Raw genomic sequence first — 24532 nt, forward strand, 5'->3', positions numbered from 1 at the left:
TTTTTTTACCTTTGCAAATGCATCATTGAACAATGTACATGTAGGTGTTCGCTACAAAAGAAGATACGGTGCGTGCACAAATCAAACGAAAGAAGTTGCAGAAAAAGTTACAGCACTTTACAGGAGAACAATGTAAAATGCGGTTAACTTGCTATACAATGTGTTACCATGCAGCACTCCAGACTCACGATCCATTGAGTTTCAAGAACATAGGTCCGGGAGCTAGATAAGCCAATGTAAAAGATTCCCAGAAAAAAAATTCTAAAAATAAATTATAAGATTTGAGGCTTTGCATGGTGGGGTATCGGTATCGTTTCGGTTTGCGGTAACACCATGTGGTAATAACTACTGCTTAGAAGATATTAGTTCTGAGAAGAACTTGTCCTGCTTATTATCAACTTTGCTAAGTAGTTTTTTGTTCTGTTAAGAACAGTCCTGCTGTAAGTTCTAAAAGAACTTGTCTTTGGTCTCCTGACGATGACTAGAGCAGGCTAGTCGAAACGTTGAGACCAAAGACAAGTTCTTTTAGAACTTACAGCAGGACTGTTCTTAACAGAACAAAAAACTACTTAGCAAAGTTGATAATAAGCAGGACAAGTTCTTCTCAGAACTAATATCTTCTAAGCAGTAGTTATTACCACATGGTGTTACCGCAAACCGAAACGATATAAAAATAAATTGTTCATCAAACACACACATTAACATGAAGACATGTACATGTAAATTGTTACACATGATACCTACCGGTACATGTACATGTATGTATACCTGAGAAAAATTTGTGAAGTAAATGTAACTGCGAATGTTCTTTGTTTAAAAAGTGTGGGTTTCAGTTTTGGAAGAAATGTTCAGGTATTTCTCATTTGTTTACATCTGTAGTACAAACATTTTGAACAAAGTACCATAGGTTTAAAGTTTCATGCTACTTATATTTCCTTCTTTCTATTCATTAGATGCATTTGCGTCGGGGTGATGTAAATCAATATTAGGTTTTGCCCTTCACCGACGTATAAACACTGTATACTCAGTGTGTTACATGTACCTCCCGAGTGAAAGTTCGAAAAAATCAATCGGGTGGGACTCGAACCCACAACCTCCTGCTTTCTAGTGCAGACGTCTTACCACTCGACCACCGAGCTTGCGGGATCGGTTGGCTGGTTCGAATCTGATGTGCATGTAGCAGCGGGTACCGCTATTACATGTAAACTGGTTTGCGTTGGGGTGATGTAAATCTATATCCTTCTTTCTAGTATGCCGCGCACGCTCGATCGCATAAGTCTATTTTTGTCCAAGATGTGGCAGTTCTGAGCACCACTCACGACTTTCAAAGCTTCACTTTTTGACCTCCCCCACCCCCACATTGTTCGTGAGGTGATCAAAATTGAATTTTTTTTGCTCAATTCTTGCAATTTGTCAGCTAAATAAGTTTCAAATCTGTGTCATTTTGAAGTATGTCACTTCCGGTACTTTCTACATTAACCAACCGTGCCCACGTTGATGCAAACTCAACTATTTTAGCATTCTTGCAAATCAACGAAACATACTTGGTTACTTTGTAGTCAAGTAAAAATGTAAAGTTTTGAAAACGAATTTCAACATTTTGCTCTCCTTTCCTTTGTCTCCCCACAGATTCCTGGACCAGAAACACCCACATCACTACAAAGTCTATAATTTGTAAGTACTGTCTGACCGAATCATTGACTGACTGTCACTTGCGACTTTGCCTGGGTTTGGCTGGTGAAGAGTGCAGGGCAGTGCTATTGTATAGGATCACCGTGTAATGGTCTCAATCTGGCTCATTGTTTTCACCATATGCATGAAAAGACTTCCAGTCTGAATCAGTTGAATAGGATTTTGTGCACTCTGGGACCACCCTTACCAGCTTGCCCTGTCTTGCTTAAAGGGAATGTACATCCTTGGCTTTTGCTGTAATTTTCAGGAATGAACTATTTGAGGGGTTAGTATAATAGATCAAATATTGTTACACTGACATTTTTGAAGTTTGGTGTTCGAAAAGGTTGGAAAAACCAAGAAAAACAAAAATGTTCAAGTAGTCTGGTTCCCTGACTCCACAAAAGATAAAATGGATCAATTTATAGATGATGGAAAATTGTAAGGCAAGGGAACCAGTCTAGCTGGCCTGCACCCGTTCATGAACATGTAACCAATAGCAAACAAAATTTGGACTGGAAAAAATGGTAAATTTGGAGCAGTAGTTGAAAAATAGTTAGGTTTTTCCAACGCTGGTCGGCCGACCACCGTTGGAAATGTTTACAAAAATACCATTTTCTTGAAAATGACTTCACACCAGGTGCCATAATTTTACAGGATGCTTTAGACTTTTATTTACCAACATCCTAGTAAGCTATTTCGTAAAAACTTGGTAGTTTTATTTTTCGATGTTTGCAAATGTTGTATATTCCCTTTAAGATTTGTTTCGCGGCCAATATCATTTTTTTCTTTTGAGTTCCCTGTCGTGTTCATTTTTCTGTTAGATGTTTCCTCACTATAATAAATCATTTCAGCCATGACAGCAGGTTTTTTTTTTTTTAAGGACTACTTGTACATAGTTGAAAGATGGAAAAGAGATTAAAAAGATGAACCTTCATTACTTAGGTACCGGTACATGTTCTGGTTACTTTGTGAATCCGTGCTCTCGACATAAAAAAAAAACCATGGCAGTTGTACTTGTATTTCATTTGATTGATTAAAAAAAGTAAAGGTAAAGTGGACGAACCTGTGTTCACAGGAACGGAGTGCCCATCTCTCTTTCGAAGTGATTGGGCCAGACTCGAGTCCATGAAATGCTGCTGTGGGGGGATCGCCACACCTCCTCCACAGCGAGTCTGTTACCTTCCCAGCATTGAATAATGCCGGTACCCATTTAACACTTGGGTTGAGAGGGGTAATTGAGGTAAAGCGCCTTACTCAAGGGCACAACATGCATGGCCACGGCGGGGCTCGAACCCACAATCTCACGATCGTGAGGCCTGTGCTCTACCGCTAGACCACACACGGCCTCCACTGTTTGACTGAAGTTTTTGAAATTGATCGTGTGTGAAATGGATCATGTGAAATTTGTTGTACATAAAAATTGGACACAGGATGAGTGTTAAAAAAGTGAACCATTTTATAAACAAAGAAACAAATATATAAAAATGAATAAGGCCAAAAAGAAAAATAAGTCGGTCTCTGGTCAGCGCGCGCGTCGATTTTAATCATGCCCGTCAATCTTTTTTTTTTTCCAAAATGTTCCGCGGTAGCTCCAACAGTGCCCTCTATTGCCGCACCTTCTCAACTTTTTTACCAAAGAGCACCAAGGAATGGGAAATTGCACCAAGGCAAATGATCGAGATCACCAAGGCAAATTATGGAGGACACCAATGTACATGAGGACACCAAAAAAGCAAAATAGTACCCCACCTTGTCTGTACAATCCAAGCTTGAAGGAAAAAAAAACAAAAGGAAAAAAACAAAAAAAGCTGCGTCGCCGCATCAATTCCGGAACTTTGGTCTGACCAGAGACCGAATATTTTTTTTCTTTGGCCTAAAACTGCTGCAAACAGCTTGCTGACTGGATTGACCAGAAATATTTATACAAATATGAAGAGAAAAAAAAATTGACGGCCTTACGTTTAAATCCTAGCAGAATCTTTGTCAAAGGCAAAACATTTTTAAATAAATAGATATTAAGCAAAAGTTTTGCCGCAGACAAATGTGCGCTTATGTTTGTTTAACGCCAGCACATCCTGACAGCATTAAATACACGTGCCCATTCATCCACAGAATGCACATTGACATGTGCACACACGTACATGTACATGTACATGTACGTTCTGTATACTCAACACACACACTTCAGGAAGCTTGCAACGACCCCGCGCATGTGAGTCTACATGTACATTTCTAAAGGTTATCGCAGGTTAAATAAGCTTATGCCGCTCTGTCGCGCTCACTTCCAGTCAGGCCAGTTCCACATTTATAATTTTGTAGGGCAGTGCAGGATTTATAGGATATGTGTCTCGTTTGTAGTGTAATTGACTTTGAGCGAATGTTGATTATGTGGGACATGTTCCTGTTAAAAAAAAATTAAGCGGAACTACAATGTACATATAGACGAGGATGTCGAATGTGATTTTATATACACAATGTACATGTACGTATTTTTAGGTTATTATGGGGGAATTCATATGAATTCATTGGTTTTTGTAATTGAACGGTTGAACGTTATGAATTTCAAAAGTTGGGATTTAATGAATATTAATGTTATGAATTACGATAGTGAGGAAGTATTTTTTTTAATTTTTTAATTTAGACCTTTTTTTTCATATTGAAATATTTGAGTTTCACATTTCTGAAACCCTAACCTTCTAGGGTGCGAAAAAAAAATTAATAATAATAATGAGAATGGAAAATTTGGGACTTTCAGGGTTAATGCTCAAATTCTGAAAGTAATGAAGATTGTGAAAAATAAATTTAAGTCATTAAACCCCGACCTCCTTGGCCTTTTGGGGTAGGGTGCATCCTCAATCCTTCAAAATCGTTCATTATTTCAGGGGTGGCCACTGCCTCAATCCTGCGAAATCCTCCAACAATCGCTGCTAATACCGGTACATGTACATGTACATGTACGTTGCGGCAGGGTAGATGATTTCCAGAAGCAGTGTGAATGATTTCAAGTATTATCTAGGCCTAAATTCATGCATGGCAAAGTATAAACAACACAAGGTACAACCTAATAAAACCTTGACACAATGCATCCTCCAAAATCAACTACAAATTTTGGTCATACAGCCTCAATCCTTCGAAATCTTCCACTTACATGTATGCAAAGAAGATTTTGGTGGATTTTGAAAGGCTAGGTTAAAGTGATACATGTACATATACAAGCCCAATTCTGTCCAATTAAAAAAAAAAAAAAAATTCTACAAAACTTTTATGAGCCCATTACATGTATCTTACATGAAGACGTCAAATAATGAAATACGATAATTCTGCAAATTAAAATTCATGAAGCATCTTTTTCTAGAAATTGATACCTACAGGGGAAGAATTATTCATGCGCAGATCAGCATCACTTTCAAATGCCCTGTGCCTGGGAACTAAGACTCCGTAGGGAAGGATCTTACAATGCGTGGCACAGGTTGTTAACATGTGAAAGACCTTTTCGCTGTCACTAGTGATCACAATGTACTGCAGTAGTAGTGGCAAGACAAGTGGCAAAAAGTGGCCTGTATGAGGGCACATGTGAGCGCGCCAGGGATATGCGACGTAGATGCCGATTAATTTGATCTTGCAGAGTGGCCTGTTTGGCTTGTGCGGTATTGGATTTTGAGAGTCCCCAGTAAACTGTCACAATAAAATCATGGTTTTCGGTATTAGGCCAAATAAAAAAAAACATGTTTAGCATCCACGCCCGCTTCCTTTTTGGAGGCGGCCGGCTCTTTTTTTTTTTCTTTTTTCTTTTTTTTTAAACCCAAAAAATTATAAATTTTAAACAGTGACATCATTTTGGCCTCTTTGTCTGTTGCATCTAGCCCATGGGTATAAAGCTGGCATGTCATTTCCTGAGTCAAAGTGACGGCCATTTAAAAAACAAAAAACCGGCGGGCATCTTGAAAAATAGCCCGGTCGGGCAGCCATCTTGGAGGGGGGGGGGAAGGGTCGCCTCCTTCCTTTTTTTCAAAAAGGCAGGACGCTAAACTTTTTATTTTGGCCTTATCAGGTACTTTTCTGGGCAGATTATTATGTATTGACAAGGGCGGATCCAGAACACAATTCTGGGGGGGCCAAAAAAATTTTTGGTCCCCCCAAAAAGTGGGTCTAAAAAATTACGGCATGGGGTTTGGGGCCCGCTAGGGCCTCGAAAAATTTTTGGATTCTAGATGCTCTGTGGTGCGATCTGAGGCAATTTCTGACCACTTTAACCAATTTTTTTGAGGAAAAGATGGTGGTGTACTCATTGCCTGCCTTTATTGCGATGTCACATTAAAAAGAAAAAAAATTGGTTTCGTTTTGGGGGGGGCCATGGCCCCCTTTGGCCCCCCCTGGATCCGCCCTTGTGTATTAATACAATAAGAAATGTGTTGATAGAGAAACTGCAGACAGGCAGTGTGGGCAGAACCTCAGAGGCCCTGCTGGATGTCTCGTAAGCACAATTTTCACCGTGACCACAAGAAATTTAACCCTCCTATGCAAACATGAGAATTAGCCTGTTTTTTGGCTGGTGAGGAGAGCCGGGCAGTGCTATTGTATAGGATCACCCGGTAATGGGCTAAATCTGGCCCGTTGTGTCCACCGGATGCATCACTTCCAGTGAATAGCCATTCAGAATCAATGGAAGAGAATTGTGTACACTCTGGGACCACATTTTTAAGGCTTTCCTAGTCTTGTTTCAAGTAGTATGTACCGGTACATGAAATTGTCTTACATTTTATTCAGTCTTTGAGTGTGTGTGTATTCAAGCATCATCATTGCCAAAAGGCGAGAACTTGATAAAATGAAAACGTTGTAATTGTACAAATGTACGTATAATTTATAAGCCAAATCGACGTCTGGTGCTAGCAAAGAATTGTCAAATTGAATTTAGGGTATAAAACCCTAGCTGCGGCTGTAAGCTTGTCTGTCATTGAACTAGGATCTGCGGCATGCACATGTATGTCTATGTACTGGTGTCCAAAAATGCTTTGTAAAGGAGAATTGGCACACATGCGCGGGTGAAACTTCAAATTGGCTTGGGCAATTCCGGCGTTATGCAATGTCCATGACAGAGCTGTTAAGAGCTCAGTGAATAAACCTGAAAATGTGTTTTTCAAATTGTATACATCCGTCATCTAGTAATGGTCAAGGAGATTACAGACTAGGAGTTTTGGATCATTTCTCTGAATCATTAATGAGATATCATGGTTAATTGGCTCTGTCGCAGAAATTACACTTCCTTTCGTAATGCTGGAATTGCCGCTTATTTGTTTTTGCTTTTGTATCTTTCCCTGCAGATGTTCAGAGCGCAATTACGACACATCCAAGTTTTACAATCGGGTGGCCCACTACCCGTTTGACGACCACAATCCGCCGAAGATCGAGCTCATCAAGCCGTTTTGCAACGACGTGGAGAGATGGTTGATGGAGGACAAAGACAACGTCGCGGTCATCCACTGCAAAGCAGGAAAGGTAAAAGTTGCTTAAAGGGCCCACGTACCGGTAGTGTGATTTTTTTTAATATGCAATCCAAAATGCACCTTTGAGTTTCATTTAACTTATTTTCAGTTATATTTTTGCCATTTTCAAGGGTATTTTGCTGCCTTTTGGGTATTATGCTAATGAAAATTTCCATATTCATGTGCAAAAGTGTGATGTCATTTCAGGCGAAAACCTCAAAAAAAACAACCGTTACAGCTATTTCGGCACCAAAAGTTGCCATACCGCATATACCCAATATTTGATCATCAACCGAATATTCGAAAAGCTTTTTGCCGGTTTGAATATTCAAAAAACAAAAGAACTACGCCATTTATACACACACACACATGACTGTGATGTTACTTTATCGTAAAGTTGCGGCACTTTCTTGTCAGGTGCCACTTTTTTGTCGATGGCGGTTCATTGTTCCCATCCTTTTAGCAGGTTAAAGCCCTTTACAGTTATAAAATACTTACTGCAAAACACTCCAGTGCCCCATATCGCTCACCGTACGCAAATTTTTTTAATGGGAATATACATCATTTGCTTTTGCTGTAATTTTCAGAAATGGATGGAATTGGGGGGTTGGAAATATAGAGCAAATATAGTTACACTGACTTTTTTGAGGTTTTGGATTCGAAAATGCTATAAAAACCAAGAAAAACAATCATTTTCCTGTAGTCTGGTTCCCTGACTCCATTTAAGAAGAAACAGAGCAGTTTACATATATTGGGGAATTGGAAGGTCAGGGAACCAGTCTAGCTGGCTTGTACCCGTTCATAGGTGTGTAATCGAATGCAAACAAGTGCGATGGTCAACTGAGGCCAGTATTTGGAAAAAAAAGCCAGTTTTTTCCAACGCTGCTCGGCCGATCAGCATTGGAAATTGATACAAAAATACCACTTTTCTTGAAAATGACAGTTTACCAGGTGCCATGATTTTACAGGATGCTTTACACTGTCATTCACTAACAGTCCAGCAAGGTATTTCAAAATGATTTGGTAGTTTTATTTTTTGATGTTTGCAAATGTTGTATTTTCCCTTTAACTGGCGCACTCTTCGTGCAACTTTTTTTTATGGCGCAGCACGTAGTTGCAGCTGGCAGTTCGAATATATCCGAATATTCAGTCAAAAACAGTTTCGTGTAATGGATACTAAATTATTTGAATATGGACAGTCCTAATTTCCTTGAAGATTTGATTCCAACAATTCTAAAGACGAGATGAGTTTGAAGGCTAGGCAAGTCTGAAGGAGGGGGAAAAAAACATATTTTTTCCCCCAGTTCTTTGAATTAGCATAAAGTACATGTAATCTGCATTGTCTGTGAAAACAGTTCGTCAGGATTGATGTACATAACCATGCGCTTGACAGAATATTCCCTCCCGTCATTTTTTGGAATGAATAGCAAATTTGCACTTCTGGCTAGGGCTATATTACTGTTTTTGTTTTGTTTTTGCACTCGAAGGGGAGAACGGGTGTGATGATATGCGCGTTGCTCTTACATCAAGGGAAATGCAAGACGGCCGAAGAGGCAATGGAGAAGTACGGGGAGAAGAGGACACGAGACGGAAAGGTGAGATGACTTCCCAATCTGACTACCAAAATGAAACCTCCACGTGTCCTTAAGCTGGACGCTTTACAGTAACTTTTCTTGAATCCTCTTCTTTATTAGTCAGTGGAATATCCCCTTGCACAGCAAGGGTCTATGATATGTGAGCAGATTCGGCGATTAAATATGCAAAACAAGACTGCGTCTTGACTTCGAGATTCTGACCATTCAGCGGGTTCTCCTTTTGTCGGGTCTTCCGTAACCCATTGTTGTATTACAAAAACATGGCAGCCAAAATTGACCAATCAACTGCTTAGTCCACATTTTTGATCGAAATGACGTCACAGTTTCTAAAGTCGACTCTGATTGGCTGGCGCGTGGGATCGCATAAAACTTGCATTGCTCACATGTATCAGACGTTGGTTACGTAGAGGGCTCAGTTTGACAACGGGTGATATGCAGACTATTCTTATTATGGCCTCAACAGAGAAAAGAGAACACATTGTGGTTAAGAGGAGAATATCCTACAACTTAAAAGAACGTGGTTAACGGTTACAAAGTCTGTGTCCTTAAGCATGATACTTTACAGCAATATTTTCCCTTCCTTCCCCGTCTGGGTCCGTAAGACGAAAAATGAGATTGTTTGTAGAGGTGATCATTGCATTCCAAGAAGCATTCCAAGAATCCTATGTCCCTAAGCAAGCCACTTTGTCTCATTATTTTGTAACTACATGTATACACAGTCATCATGCCCCTCTTTACATGGTTAAGAATTTGACATTACACTTTTATTTCATTTTTGTATTACTTCATTTATTTTCTTTCTATACATTGCGACAGTTTTAACCATTTTCCCACTGAACAGCACGGATTTAGCAAGTTTAAAAAAAAAAAAATTTGGTTTCGGAGGTTATTTTCCCCCGCGAGTTGACCAAAAAAAACCCCTTACTTTTGATTATCTTGTCGTTACACTTTGCTATATCGCATTGCACCATCCTATTGATGCACATTGATCTTCTCCAACATTGTTTCCCTTTGAAAAGGAAAAAGCAAATCCCTATTCCCACGGTTTTTCTCCCGCTAAAACGGGTCGCTCACCCCTGAAAGATTGCAGCATTTTTCATCTGACGCGTATGAATAGTCATATTCACAGGTGCAGACTCGGATTGTCTGTGTGGGTGCCTCTCATTCAGGCCCAGATAATAAAAAGGGACAAAAAGCTACATGTGAGGGAGAGTGTGCATGGTTAAAAATAGCAACAAAAGATGTGTCTAGGGGCAGGAAAGTTATTTTTAATTTCTTAAGTGTGCGTTGGTACTCGATGTGATCATCTTGATATTTCTGTCCAGTCAAGTTATGTAAGCCTGAACGAAACGCTTACGTGCAATATTAATAATTTAGCCATAGGCAGTTTTACTCTGTTGTATTATTTTCGGTTCAAAAGTTTGTTCTGAAGATTAGATTACTGCATCGTGCAGAAGATTTGAAAATCACGTGAAAGATACGTTTTTGATAATCTAGAACTTTGCCTGGAAAGTGATTAGAAAAGTGATTTTTGCTGTATTTCAATTGTAAATGCCGCCATTGTCATTATTGATGAGGTCAAAAATTAGCTTTTTATTTTTTTGACTTTGTTGGATTCAGTAGTAAGGAGAAATGTTGTTATTGTTTACATTGCACTTTGTTTCTTCAGTTTTCTTTTGCCCGACCCTTTATTAATCCGCTAAAATCCTCTTTGCAAAATGGAGGATTTTGCAGGATTGAGGCTACCTTACATGGCAAAAGTGTGTTGCTGATTTTGGAGAATGCACTGTGTCAAGGTCTTGGGCCGGACCTTGTGTTATTTATGCTCAGCAGTGCATAAATTTAGGTCTACAATAGATTACATGTATACTCGAAATCCTCCGCACTGCTCCAGGATGCTACTAGCTCTGCCTCAACATATTGACAGTGATTGCTGGAGGATTTGGTAGGATTGAGGCAGTGGCCACTCCTCCAAGGACCACATTCAAGAAACAGGATTTGCGGCAGTATGGGGATTTTGCAAGATTAAGGTTACATACTAGCAAAAATGCCTAGGGAGTTTTAATGATTTGCCGATATCACACCTGATATGCCGATATCACACCTGATAATCCTCATGTCCATCTTTTTCTGCGAAACGTCCTACTCATAAGCCAAACAGTGGTTATGCACACGCACTACAATGTAGCGGCAAGCGTACGAATGACGAAAGTGCAGATGAATGCAGTTACTTATACCGTCAAGGATCAATATATCGATGCGACTTAACCGTACCACAGCAAACAGTCTCTGCTCCTTCCTTCTGTCTACCCCCTACCACCCCACACCCCCCCCAACACACGCACACACTTTGCACAAAATTCAGCCTTCCGTATTAATGAAGATCACAGGCACGTGCTTCGACCATGCAAAAATGATCATCAATTTGTTTCGACGATTGAAGATTCTAGCTCAGTGTTTGTGCCGAAGCTTTTTCTTCTTTCTTCTTTATTTTTTTGGTTAACACAAAAATGCCAAGTTGTTCGGGTCAGTACGCAATCATTGAACTGCCCAGTCCCGTTGCGTCCACTGTGTAAACAATGTACATGTAGGCGCAGGGTACTACGCGTATTATGCATATATCCCAAAATAAGTTGTGCGGAGGTTTGTACATGTCCCAGTACATGTAGATGCATAACAAATGAGTTAGTGTGATATAAAGTTCACAGTGGCTGTCTAGATGTCGGTGAGATTTTTCAGATTTTTTCCCCTGATTTAAGGATTTTTTTTAAATCTCTTTTGAAATCTGGAGTTCCTAAGGTTTAGCATTTATTCATAAGGCTTGTTTTTATTTAATTTTTTTTCTTCATTGTGCCTTCCAAAAAAAAATGACCAAAAAAAAAAAAAGGAAAAGATGAAAATGAATTGTAGTCTTATTTTATATAAAGTACTTGGCCTTATTACATGTAACTGTTTGTTACAGATGCACCTGACTTTCAAACTTAGTATCTCTTTTTTGTCTTGGGCAGTGCTGAAAAGGGCGAAAACCTTTTATAATTTAGGGAAATACTTTGTTAAACCTGACTTTCAAACTTAGTACATGTATCTCTTTTTTGTCTTGGGCAGTGCTGAAAAGAGCGAAAACCTTTTTTAATTTAGGGAAAATACTTTTTTAAAATTAATGTAAGTACTAATAGCGTGGTCGGGTTGGCACAACATCATGTACCTGTCCTGATGTCTCTGGTGGCCGCGGTTCTAATCCCGTCCGCTGCGCTGCGGGGATTTAAGTTGTCATTCCACACTCCAAAAGCGTGGGTTCCCTGGTAATTAAAGTCTTCTGATCTATAGGGTAACTCCGGCGTATCCCTCAGATGGCGATTCTTTGCAATGTCCTCCTGGCTATCATGACTCCTGGCTTTAGGCCAAAAAAAATAATAAGTCGGTCTCTGGTCAGCGCGCGCGTCGATTTTAATCATGCGCGTCGATCTTTTTTTTTCCCAAAAAGTTTCGCGGTAGCTCCAACAGCGCCCTCTATTTCCGCACCTCCTCAATTTTTTTTTTACCAAAGAGCACCAAGGAATGGGAAATTGCACCATCTGGTCTGACCAGAGATCGAATATTTTTTTTTTTGGCCTTATCACAGAACTGTGATGATGCAGTTAGTATATCTCCAAAAGTTTTTTCACCCTGAAAATTTTTTTCTCTCAATTTTTTTTTCATTTTTCTAAATGTTATTTGCAACTCCAACAAAGCATTCACGTTTACTTATGTTAACTTTGGTCATTTGAGCTTATTTGAAATTTTGACCTCATTTTGACCTTGACCCCATGATGACCTTTGACCCCTTGTTTGGTCATGTGGCATGTTGGGGCTGGGCTACTGATACTTTGGACAAAGTTTGGTTGAAAGCGGTCCAAGTATGTAGGAGCAATAGACAATGTCAATGTTTGTTACTAACGTACAGGCTTACGGAGAGACGTGATGATTTGTTGAGCTGCTACCCGCAGCTACATGTAATAAATGTTGGTTTAAGTTGACCAGCGGCGTCAGTTATTTTGATAAAAATATAATTTTGCGTCTGACAAGGTATAACCGTTCCGATCCAAAGGTGCTATTTACACAAGTACGGTGTGTACTGCTACAGTGGGGGGGGGGGGGGGGGGGAGGTCCTCATTTATCCAAAAAAAAAAATCCCATTTGTAACTGCCAGAAGGGTCACTGTTATTTTTATGCGAACTCCCCCTCCTCGGCTGTCATTTCAGAAAATATATCTCAGTTTGATTTGACAAGCACCGACATTTATTTCCGTAAATGTTATTTTTTTTTTTTTTTTTTTTCGTCGCGACAGGGCGTAACCATTCCAAGCCAAAGGCGCTACGTACAGTACTACGGGGAGATTATCCGAAGCAAGCTGAACTACGAGATGGTCCCGCTGCTGCTCCAGAGAGTACAGCTGGAGACGGTGCCCATGATCAGCAACGGCTCCTGCACTCCCTACTTTGTGGTCTACCAGCAGAAAGTCAAAGTCCACACCTCGGAAGTTGTCAAGGTGATGCTCGATTACAATCCATTAATTTTTTTTTTTCTTAAAGGGGCACATCGTCCTGAAATCGACAATTTTTATGTTTAAGATTGTTTACTTATCCTATTTCAAAGGTCTGGTTGAAAAGATACTAACTAATATCACATTGTTCCTGAGAAAAGACGGGGGAAAAACCCGGTTGTTTACTTCTTGCGCAGCGGACATTTTGTAGCAAAGGCACACGTATTTCCAGCAGTAAATATAAGTCTCCTTCTACCCTAGCTTTTGTGTCCATGATGTCAGACGATTCAATGTACATGTCTGGTGAACATACCGGTACATTCATGTATACACGAATGTTGTTTCCTCACACGTCCGCAGCATGCATTGCTCTGGTGGAACATCGGCGAATGAAATCACGACTAGCATTCAAACAGTACGATCCCGACCGTGCGATTTTTGGCCCCTGAAATTTGTTCTCGTAAGAATAACCCCAAACCGGCCAAATTTTAAAGGATGGTTGTGTGGACGTTTATATTCTACTTTTAAATGCTCTTTCCAATTGATATCATTTCCTTGAAAATGAATTCTTTTTAGCCCAAAAGGGCACTTTCCGGGACATAGTGCCCCTTTAAACTTCCTGTAGCTGTTTTGCTAATTATTGGAGAGGTGTTCAAATTCTGTTGTACTGTTAAGGTCACTTTTCTGTTATGCCTGTGTCTGTTAAATGTTTTGTATATTTGATTGGTATTAGTTTTGCACACTTTGCCCCACTTACTGGCAAAAGGTTGAGAGTTCATCCTCCTACATGTATAAAGGTTCCTTTTCCTGCAATGTTGAATCCATCAAAAGCCCTTCATAAATATACAGGGGGGGGGGGGGGGGAGGGGAGATTTGTCAGAATATTCTTTTTCTGATTTCAGGGTTTTTAAAGTATCCTTTTTTAAAATCTGGACTCTCTGAGGTTTTACCAGAAAGGTGATTTTGAAGGCATAATAGCTCTCCTCTAAAAGTACAAGACACATGTAGTATACCCGGGACCGCGGTATCTTTCTCACGGTATATCAAGGAATTCGCGTGGCAACATAACATTTTTTTATTGCACGGAGCCCATAAGAGTGTAAAACGATCTTGTTGCTTGTCGCCAGTTTTAAGCTATTTCTTTTTGGGGGGGGGGGCACAAGAACCTAATCCATATCATCTGCTTCTACAAGGAGCTTCGGCCAAAGTCATCTAAAATGAAAAGAATAATGAGAACGTAAAGTCTGATTTTTTATCTTCTCTTGTGGACAACTTTGCACAACATTAAATTCAAATGGAACGACAATCCAAGGGAATGTTTTTCAAGCAGCCAACACTGTTCCAAATTTGACGTAGCAGTTAATATCAGATCTTCATCAGCAGGGAGCCTGTCGCATGTTCCATATATCGCACAACATTTTGACTGGTAACCTGTTGACGCTGTATCGGGAATTTTTTTTTTCGGCGCAGAGCAAAACTGTCCTCTATGCCCGCTCCGCGAACTCGTCCCCTATGTCCTGTGGGAAATGCAGTAGCGGATTAGCCAAGCTATTTCCCCTTAGTCCGAGAGGACCGATGCGCGTGTTTGGAGATTTGCCGGTCATTGCCCCCTTCTGTTTTCTAGGAAGACTCCATGGCTTGTTGATCGATAGATTGCAGTTGGCTTCATTTGCATTTTTTCAGCTTGCAAACATGCACCGAGTTCACGCATTCGTCCTTCTTCAGTAAGGGAATACGGTAGATATTGTTTTAAAGGGAATATACATCATTTGCTTTTGCTGTAATTTTGAGAAATGGATGGAATTGGGGGGTTGGAAATATATAGCAAATATAGTTACACTGACTTTTTTGAGGTTTCGGGTTCGAAAATGCTATAAAAACCAAGAAAAACAATCATTTTCCTGTAGTCTGGTTCCCTGACTCCATATAAGAAGAAACAGAGCAGTTTACACACATTGGGGAACTGTAAGGTCATGGAACCAGTCTAGCTGGCTTGTACGCGTTCATAGGTGTGTAATCGATTGCAAACAAGTGCGATGGTCAATTGGGGCCAGTATTTGGAAAAAAGCCAGTTTTTTCCAACGCTGATCGGCCGACCAGCGTTGGAAATTGATACAAAAATACCACTTTTCTTGAAAATGACGTATACCAGGTGCCATGATTTTACAGGATGCTTTACACTGTCATTCACTAACAGTCCAGCAAGGTATTTCAAAATGATTTGGTAGTGTTATTTTTTGATGTTTGCAAATGTTGTATTTTCCCTTTAAACAAGAACGTTTAAAACCGGCTTTGGGCCTGGACACTGATAATGGCTGGAGCCGTGGGCGAGGGCTATTATCTGCAACCAGGCCCCTAGCTGGTTATAAACGTGCTTGGTTAATACCGGCCAAGCACATATTTATTCCCATTCATAAATACCTTTTGGTCAAAACAAATAAAAAATTCACGAATTTTGTTCAACAATTTTACCTCGTGTTCTGTGAAATATCCCGCTTGCCATATCTATGGTACATGTGCCTCACATGAATTGTGCTTAAAAATCTCCTTTCGTGGAAATTGGCATGCGCGGGGCGCATACTGTGCGATGTGGCGCAGAATGCAGCGGTGTTTTACCCACGGTTTAAAACCACCCACGTAACGAGCTCTCGACCAATAGGAATGGGTAAACTGTCTCAGGTATTTATGAATGATATGAATTACTCAGTGTTGAGTTTCTGAATGCATGTAAAATCAAAAATAACAATAGTCAATCTCATGGATCATTTGCATATATCCAAAAAGTAACCTGCCAAATTATTATCAAAAAAGCTTGTTACCTAGATTAAACATCTGTGAAATTATTCCGTCTGGCTTGCTGTCATTAAGAAGAAAACAAGAAATGTAGGTGATTTCCAATGACCACTCGATTGGCAGATTTTTTGGAATAAAGTCATGTTTCGAACAGTTGTGCACGGTTTTTCACTTTTTTTTCCCAAAAAGTGTAGTCTCCACTGCAGCTGACATTTCAACAGGTTAGGTTTTAAACATTCCCCAGATTTTGAGTTGGAAACCAAAAAAAAAGAAAAAAAGAAAAGCAAACGATCCTATATGCCTTTGAACGAGACAAATTGTTTTGACTTTCTTGAAAATGGTGGCCTTGTCTATTGTGGAGACTATTTCTGTACTCACTTAGACATTTTCATAATCATCCTAAGGCTATCTGCTTTTAGTTTACATGAAGTTAAATGTATGTGTTCAAATCCCATTCGATTTTGACTGTTCAACATTCTTTCTTTAAAGCTATAGTGCATCATTTGCAGCCATCCGAAAAGTAACTGGCTTAATTATTGTTGAAAAACATACTTGGTTGAAAGATAGTAAGGGGACTAAACTCCCTTTAAAATTATTCTTTCTGGCATGCTGTCATTTTGAAGTAATCAACGAAAGAAGGCCTTTCCAACAATGCGTCTTAAGACGCAACGTAGGAAAATTTAAATTAGTAGTTTGTTTTGTTATTCGGCAAAGCGCGTGCAAGCATTGGCACGAGTGACAACGCACACGCACGCGCGGTTGCTATAATTCGTCAGATCAGTGCGCGACATCGCGTAGCTGCAATCAGCTCAGTGAGAACGTGTCTCGGACGCTGAATTCAGGCCCAATTCAAAACATGATTCAGCAACTTTTGATTTGAAATTGAGATCCCGGAATGCTGTTTTTCTCGGAATATACAGCTGAAGCTGAGCTGAAATTCATCAGGTTAGTTGTTCAGCACCCCTCTTTAGATTTTGAACACTTTTGTTGCTTCAAACGAACAAAATGCACAATTTACAAATGATGGACTGTATCTTTAAATTATGGTACATGTTGTAGGCCTTATTCATGAGTCGGCCATATTGGATTGAAAGTTAAGTAAAATCTTTATTATTTTTTGAACTGCAAAGAGAAATGAAAGAAAATTCATTTATAATAAATTCCAGTCTGCTTCAATGAATAATTGAAAATTTGTAATTGAACGTTCCCCAATGTTTAAAGCCATATTCAACAAAAAAAATACAGTAAAATAAGGCTGCATTGTGCCTGTATAAATAATTAATGAAATACAGTCAGGGAACTCAACAAAAATGGCCAACACGTGAAAAAGGCCCATATACCGTACAGTTGTACAACATTTTCTTCTGCTGTAATGGCGCAGAATGCAGCAGTGTTTTACCCCTGGTTTAAAACCACCCACGTAACTAACGAGCTCTCGACCAATAGGAATGGGTAAACTGTCTTAGGTATTTATGAATGATATGAACTACTCAGTGTTGAGTTTACGAATGCATGTAAAATCAAAAATAACAATAGTCAAATCTCATGGATCATTTGCATATCCAAAAAGTAACCTGCCAAATTATTATCAAAAAAGCTTGTAACCCAGATTAAACATCCTGTGAAATTATTCCGTCTGGCTTGCTGTCATTAAGAAGAAAACAAGAAATGTAGGTGATTTCCAATGACCACTCGATTGGCAGATTTTTTGGAATAAAGAGTTCTATAGACAAAGTCATGTTTCAAACAGTTGTGCATGGTTTTTCACTTTTTTTCCCAAAAAGTGTAGTCTCCACTGCAGCTGACATTTCAACAGGTTAGGTTTTAAACATTCCCCGGATTTCAATTTATGATATTATTGGAAACCAAAAAAAAAAAAAAAAAAAGCAAACAATCCTATATGCCTTTGAACGAGACAAATTGTTTTGACTTTTTTTGAAAATGGTGGCCTTGTCTATTGTTTCTGTCTCAAAAAAGTCTTAAAACCTTTTTAAGAATCCATGACTTGTAAATGCTACCTTGGGGAGACTATTTCCGTACTCACTTAGACATTTTCATAATCATCCTAAGGCTATCTACTTTTAGTTTACATGAAGTTAAATGTGTGTGTTCAAATCCCATTAGATTTAGGCTGTTCAACACTCTTTCTTCAAGGTACATGTTATGGGCCTTTTTCATGAGTCGGCCATATTGGATTGAAAGTTAAGTAAAATCTTTATTTTTTTTTGAACTGCAAAGAGAAATGAAAGAAAGTTCATTGATAATAAATTCCAGTCTGCTTCAATGAATAATTGAAAATTTGTAATTAAACATTCCCCATTGTTTAAAGCCATATTTAACAAAAAAAATAACAGTAAAATAAGGCTGCATTGTGCCTGCATAAATAATTAACCCTAACCCACCTCACTCCTCCAAAATCCTCCTGGCGGTTTTGGAGGATTCTAGAGGATTGAGGATGAATGGTGATTGAATCAAATGAGGATTCTGGAGGATTGAGGATGAATGGTGATTGAAGCACATGAGGATTTTGGAGGATTGAGGATGAATGGTGAATGAAGCACAAGAGGATTTTGGAGGATTGAGGATGAATGCATTTTGAGGCAGGACTGTCTGATGATTTTGAAGGATTTGGCGTTGGTTATCCTTCATTTAAACACGAGTGCAAAGTTTTGGGATGAGGAGGATTTTGGAGGATTGAGGATGAATGCATTTTGAGGCAGGACTGTCTGACAATTTTGAAAAATTTAGGCGGAGTTGAAAAATTTTGGAGGATTTTGGAGGATTGAGGATGGTTGTAAGCAACAAGGGCCTAGGGGGTTAGGGTTAATGAAATACATTCAGGGAACTCAACAAAAATGGCCAACACGTGAAAAAGGCCCATATACCGTACATTTGTACAACATTTGTTTCTGCTGTAATGTTCAGAAATAGGATGGATTTGGGGATTAGTATTTATTAGCAAATATTGGTACACTGAACCAAGGGAAAAAATTGTCGTTCTTGTAGTTTGGCTCCCTGACCCTACTTCAGACGAAACGGAGCAATTTACTATGAATTGACGTCGGGCAGTTGTCAGGTCAGGGAACCAGACTAGCTGGCTTACACCCATTCATGGATGTGTAATCGATTGCTAACAAAATGTGGACTAACTTCAATTTTTTAAACTGGGGGCAGTATTTGAAACAAAATAGTCAGATTTTTCCAATGATGTTCGACCGACCATCATTAGAAATTGATACAAAATTCCACTTTTCTTGAAAACGAAAGCACACCAGGTGCCATGGTTTCACAGGATGCCTGAGACAATTATTCACTTACATGTACAGTCAAATGAGGTATTTCATAATAATCGGGTAGGTTTTTTGTTATGTTTGCAAATGTTGTACTTTCAAGTTACATAATGGAAGGTCAGTTATGTAACATCATTTTGCCGATTCACGATATCTTATTCCTGCGGGAGGAAGTAGCATGAGTCACTCAAGACAGTCAAGACGGTGGGTCTATTTTTAAAACAAGACGAGGCCAACCTAGTCAAGATGGCCCCAGAGTGCATGAAATTCTGTTCAATTGATTCAAAATGGCCTCTCACCAGAAGTCTGTACTTGGATCTGCTTTTACATGTACACCATGGGCTGGATTGAGCCTATTTGGTGGCGTTACTGAGTAATCATTATGTGGCCTGTTCTGTCAAAAGCAGACGCTTCTGAGCAGAGGTTGAAATTGAGATAGGGCCAAAAAATGCTGTGTGGGGTGATTTTTTTTTTTGATTTTCTAATTTTTGCATATTTGTAATCTTGAACATGTCTAAAATATACTATAAAAGTTTGAAACCCTAATTTCGAACTCTAAATAAAGTATTTTTGATGATTTGTTAAGGTACATGTATATCAGTTAAAGAAATGTCACTTGAAACAGGTCTTAAAATAGACCCCAAACTTTAACTGCCGTTTTCTACTTTTTGACACGATGAACTTCAAAATAGCATAACTTTGCCCAGGAATGACCGGTTTCAAAAATTAAACCACCTATTAAAAGGAAAATGTACATATTTTAACAAAATGCAAAAAATCTCATTTTTGACCTTATGCCCAGAAAGGTCTGATTTTGACAGAACAGGTCACATATACGACAGCGCTACCCGGCTCAAACGCCAGTGAGTCAGTAAGTCGGTCGGTGAGCAAGAAAAAAAAATTTAACCAGTTCACGTCGGACGACGTGTATACCGTACACGGAAAGGTTTTTCGATATTCGGAACGAATGATGGATAAACACGCAATGAGCGAGGCTGGAAATATCTGTCTGCTACCCTCGCAGCGAGCGAGGCCGGAAATATCAGGGTGTGCTACCCGCAGATGACGGCCTGAATCCGTCTGGCATCATGGTTGGTAAAAAAAAACAATTCCGCGCCAGGGTCCGGTCAATGTTAAAATATTCCCAGTGCAAACTGGTTAAGGGCAAGATTTGTCTGTCTCTGAGCAAGATAGCCACCTCTTCCCCCCCCCCCCCACCCCTTCTCATGTACAAACAGAAGAATCCCTTCCCACCCCTCAGCTGGTACCAAAATGGTTTCTTTCTTTGTTAAGGTTTGGGTCTATGTGGGATGGGGATCGTCACTCATCCTTGGGGGGGGGGGGGGGGTCATTGATAGACTTGCTCCCAGTCATCTAATTACTTCCAGGAAGGAAGGGCACGGACACATAATAAATCTCCATTATTTCATTAGCCCAATGAGGTGGGCAGGCCTTTGTCTCTTTAATTCCATTTCCTTGTCAAATTAATTTGACAGGGCCCATCCCTGCTGACATCCCCCAGGGGCCCCCTGGATGCCAGGGGGCCAGGAATTGTACATGCAGCTCAGTAACAGTGGACACAAAAATGGACAACTCCGTATTCAAAATCAGAATTGATAACTTTGTGTTGAGGCGTTGAAGACACCCAAAAATTCAACATTTCTACGCCCAAACTCACATGATCCCTGACTACATGGCATGTACATGTATGGTTTATGGCTTCTGACTAGCGCCCCTTGAACATAAACATTGACAAATTTGGGAACCGCCAACATAGGGCTGGATAGCTCAGTTGGTAGAGCACCGGAACGGCAATCCAAAGGTTGCAGGTTCAAATCATGCTCCAGTCAATATCGTCGGTCAACTTCAAATTTGTTTTAAAACAACTTTCCTATTATGTGTATAGACACTTTTCCATTCAGTAGCCATCTTTGTAGCCCTGACCAAGGCTGTCTACCTCCAGGGGTGTAAAATCTCAGCTTTAAAGCTGATTTCAGCTTCTTCTTTTTTGTATTTCAGCTTTTTCCCTCACTTGTTGTGTACAAAAGTATAGGAGATTTCCGGAGTTCAGCTTGTTTACACCTTTTTCAGGTGTTTTCAGCTATTTTTATCAGTGGTTACTCACACCCCTGTACCTCTTCCCTGAACGAGCGAGTGGCCACTACCGTACAGCTTAGGCTGATTTGTCCGGTACCCATTGCACTGTACTTGCGACGGCACACAGCGCCGCCTACACTAGCCTCAACGATCCCCTTGCTTGCCTGCATCGGATGCCCCCCACACATTTCCGTAAAGAGTACGAACAGTTAACCATTGCCTAGTCGAGGCCTTGATTCATTTATAAGAAAACAAGAAATGTTGGTGATTTCCAACCATCAGTCAATTCACTGATTTTTGGGAATAAAGAGTACTATTGACCAAACACTTGTTTCGTGATCAAAAGAATGTGCGTGCTTTTTCACTGTTACCTCGAAATACATGTGTAATATCAAAAAAAAAAAAAATGAAAAGAGGCAGATACATCTACATGAATCTTCTTTTTCTGCTCAGTCGTATGACTTTTTTGTCTCGCATGCCCGGAAGTTTGATTGAGTTGATTCGATTATTTCCACGTAATTTGATTGATTTGATGGGATTATTTTATATGTAATTTGATTGATTTGATTTGATTTGAACATTGTCAGGGGATCAAGAGAGGGGAGAGGATTATTGAGTTTGACATTCCCACCACGGTGCCGGTCTGCGGCGACGTCAAGGTTGAGTTCTTCCACAAAACATCCATGCTTGTGAGTCCTCTATCTTTACTACGTTGTCCATACAGGTTTCTCACACAAAAAACGAGCCCTCAAAGCTCCCTCTTTTTCACAGCTTTTAAAAAAATACATCACAAATATCGATAGACATTTAGAGAGAATACTTCATTAGCTTTTCAACACCAAACAAATCTTTCTAATCAGGTAAATATTTATTAAGTAATGACCAATTTATAATATGTGCTTTCTTTAATGTCGCTTTCTTTAATGTTTAAATATTTCTTACTTTATTTGGTTCATTTGTATTTTTTTTTAAACAATAGTCATTTATCCTTTTGGAAGTAACAGTAGTCCTGAAAAGGACTGTTTGGTTAACTTCTTAGATGTTTACTGTGCTGCTCTGTCTCTGCCCTCTACTTGGTAGCCTTTTTCACGAATGTTACAAACCGTGTTCTTATTGCGGCAGTCAAAGTATCAGTCACCGTGGGCAAAGCAAAAAAGCAGTACTTGTATTCAATTGGTCATAACTCAATAAATATTTGCCCGATTGGAAACATTTTTTCGGTGTTGAAAAGCTAATGAAATATACTCTCTAATTTTTTTATACAAGCTGTGAAAAGAGGATGTTTGGAAGGTTTTTGTGATACACCCTATATAAAGATATTTCCTTCATGTCAGATATAAACTGCCATTCATTATAACTGTGGCACATACATGTACAGAAATTCTCATTTTACTGTGGTGCTTAGTTTTTGCATTGTTAGACCTTTTCAGTTAGTGTTTGATAGGTTTTACCCTTCACCAAGTGAAATTCATTAGCACTGTTCACTCGGTGCTGTCCGAGGGCTTGCGAGAAACAAAATCCACAAACTATGGGTGGGACTTGAACCCACGACCTCCTGCTTGCTGGTGTAGACATCTTACCACTCAACCAATGAACTTGCCAACCACATTCGAGCCCTCCTACTGGTTGTCAAGTCGAGTAAGCCTGGTTGTCAAGTTGTAAAGATGTCTGTACTACAGGCTTTCAAGTATTCCTACTTTTCCTACTTTTTCCAATATTTTTTTTACCTTGCTCCTACTTTTCATACTTTTTTTCTTGTAATGCCTACTTTTGTCTACTGTTTTGTCCCACAACTCCGGAAAGGGAAATCTCATTGAATATTTTTCATAACAGTGTTACACACTGTCATATATGTAAATCACACAATGAAGGGCTTTGGCGCAGGAGTACTGCAACTGTACTTCCAAGAGCTTAGTTGAGGATGGAGCACAAGTGTTGTGAGTATACAGAACATGCCAAATGAGGCTCATGATGCTGTGGACATGGGTGAAGATCAAAGAAAACTACTCCTGAAGGCCCACAAGAGTCCTACTTTTATCCTGATTTTGTCCTCCCAAAGTCCTATTGTCAAGGGTTTTTGGTGAAAGATGAAAGCCTGGCTCTAGTAGCGGGTTCAAGTCCCACATGTACCAATGATAATTTAGTGTTATCCGTTGTTATTATTACATGTATCTAACCACTTCTGTCTACAATTCCAGGACAAGAAATCATTGTTCCACTTTTGGTTCAACACATTCTTCGTGGTCCACCCCGTCACGGAGCTGGGCCGGCCCGGGTCCGGGACCTGCAACACGGAGACGGTGCCGCTGGCCAACGGCAGCGAGGAGCTGGTCATGGGTCTGAACAAAGACGCCCTGGACAAGGCCAACAAGGATAAGACCAATAAACTCTACTCCCCAAATCTCAAGGTAAAAAAGGGAATGTAGGGCCTTTTCAAATGCCGGCTTTGTCTTCGTCTTCATCTTTGTCTTCGTCCTCATCTTTGTCTTCGTCTTCTGCTTCAGAAGATTTTAGGCCCCCGAATCACATGTAGGCTCTGGCACAAATTTGATATGAGTCAAAGGTCCGAAGATTTCCATTTGGTTTGCGTTTAACCACTTTGCGCCGGGATTATTTTTGCCGAAAATTTCAATTTTTGAAAAAGGCAAAATTTTCCAGCCAACTTCTGATATACAGCCAAACGCCACAAAAACTGATTCGCAAGAGTCATTTATTTGTCAGCATTTGTTCGATATTTCTTGCCGAAACCTCATATGTTTTAATACTCCAGGGTGTGCAATGGAGCGTAAATTGTACAACAGTAGGCTGTGAACAACGGCCAATTCAAGATCAACACACGGTCCGCCTCCACAGACTTCACGGACTTTGTGTGTTTGAACAATAGGCACGAGGGATTAATAGCGTGTTTAGACGTCCCCCGGAAACGGGTCGAGGCAATCTTGACGTCTTAACCCGTCAGCTGTGCCTGTGTATAAAAACAGCCAGAAAAAGCAAAGGTTTCGAAAACTCTCTTAATGCTCACCAGTGTTGTGGTCCGGCCTAATCACAAGTGTGGTCACAAGAAAATGCACATGGGAA

The 24532-nt window shown here is 39.8% G+C and overlaps 1 protein-coding gene across 1 annotated transcript in view; it reads left to right on the top strand.

The window, feature by feature from the left end:
- The window catches only part of LOC119732047 (phosphatidylinositol 3,4,5-trisphosphate 3-phosphatase and dual-specificity protein phosphatase PTEN-like), a 48191-nt gene that overhangs the window by 22964 nt on the left and 695 nt on the right, over nucleotides 1-24532 (top strand). Inside the window, exons 3-8 of the mRNA XM_038205413.1 lie at nucleotides 1630-1674; nucleotides 6996-7170; nucleotides 8645-8752; nucleotides 13080-13280; nucleotides 22042-22143; nucleotides 23653-23862. Of these exons, the coding sequence (XP_038061341.1) occupies nucleotides 1630-1674; nucleotides 6996-7170; nucleotides 8645-8752; nucleotides 13080-13280; nucleotides 22042-22143; nucleotides 23653-23862 (841 nt within the window). The remainder of the gene's footprint in view (nucleotides 1-1629; nucleotides 1675-6995; nucleotides 7171-8644; nucleotides 8753-13079; nucleotides 13281-22041; nucleotides 22144-23652; nucleotides 23863-24532) is intronic.

The sequence above is a fragment of the Patiria miniata genome, unplaced genomic scaffold (assembly GCF_015706575.1).
Source record: "Patiria miniata isolate m_02_andy unplaced genomic scaffold, ASM1570657v1 HiC_scaffold_24, whole genome shotgun sequence".
NCBI lineage: Eukaryota > Metazoa > Echinodermata > Asteroidea > Valvatida > Asterinidae > Patiria > Patiria miniata.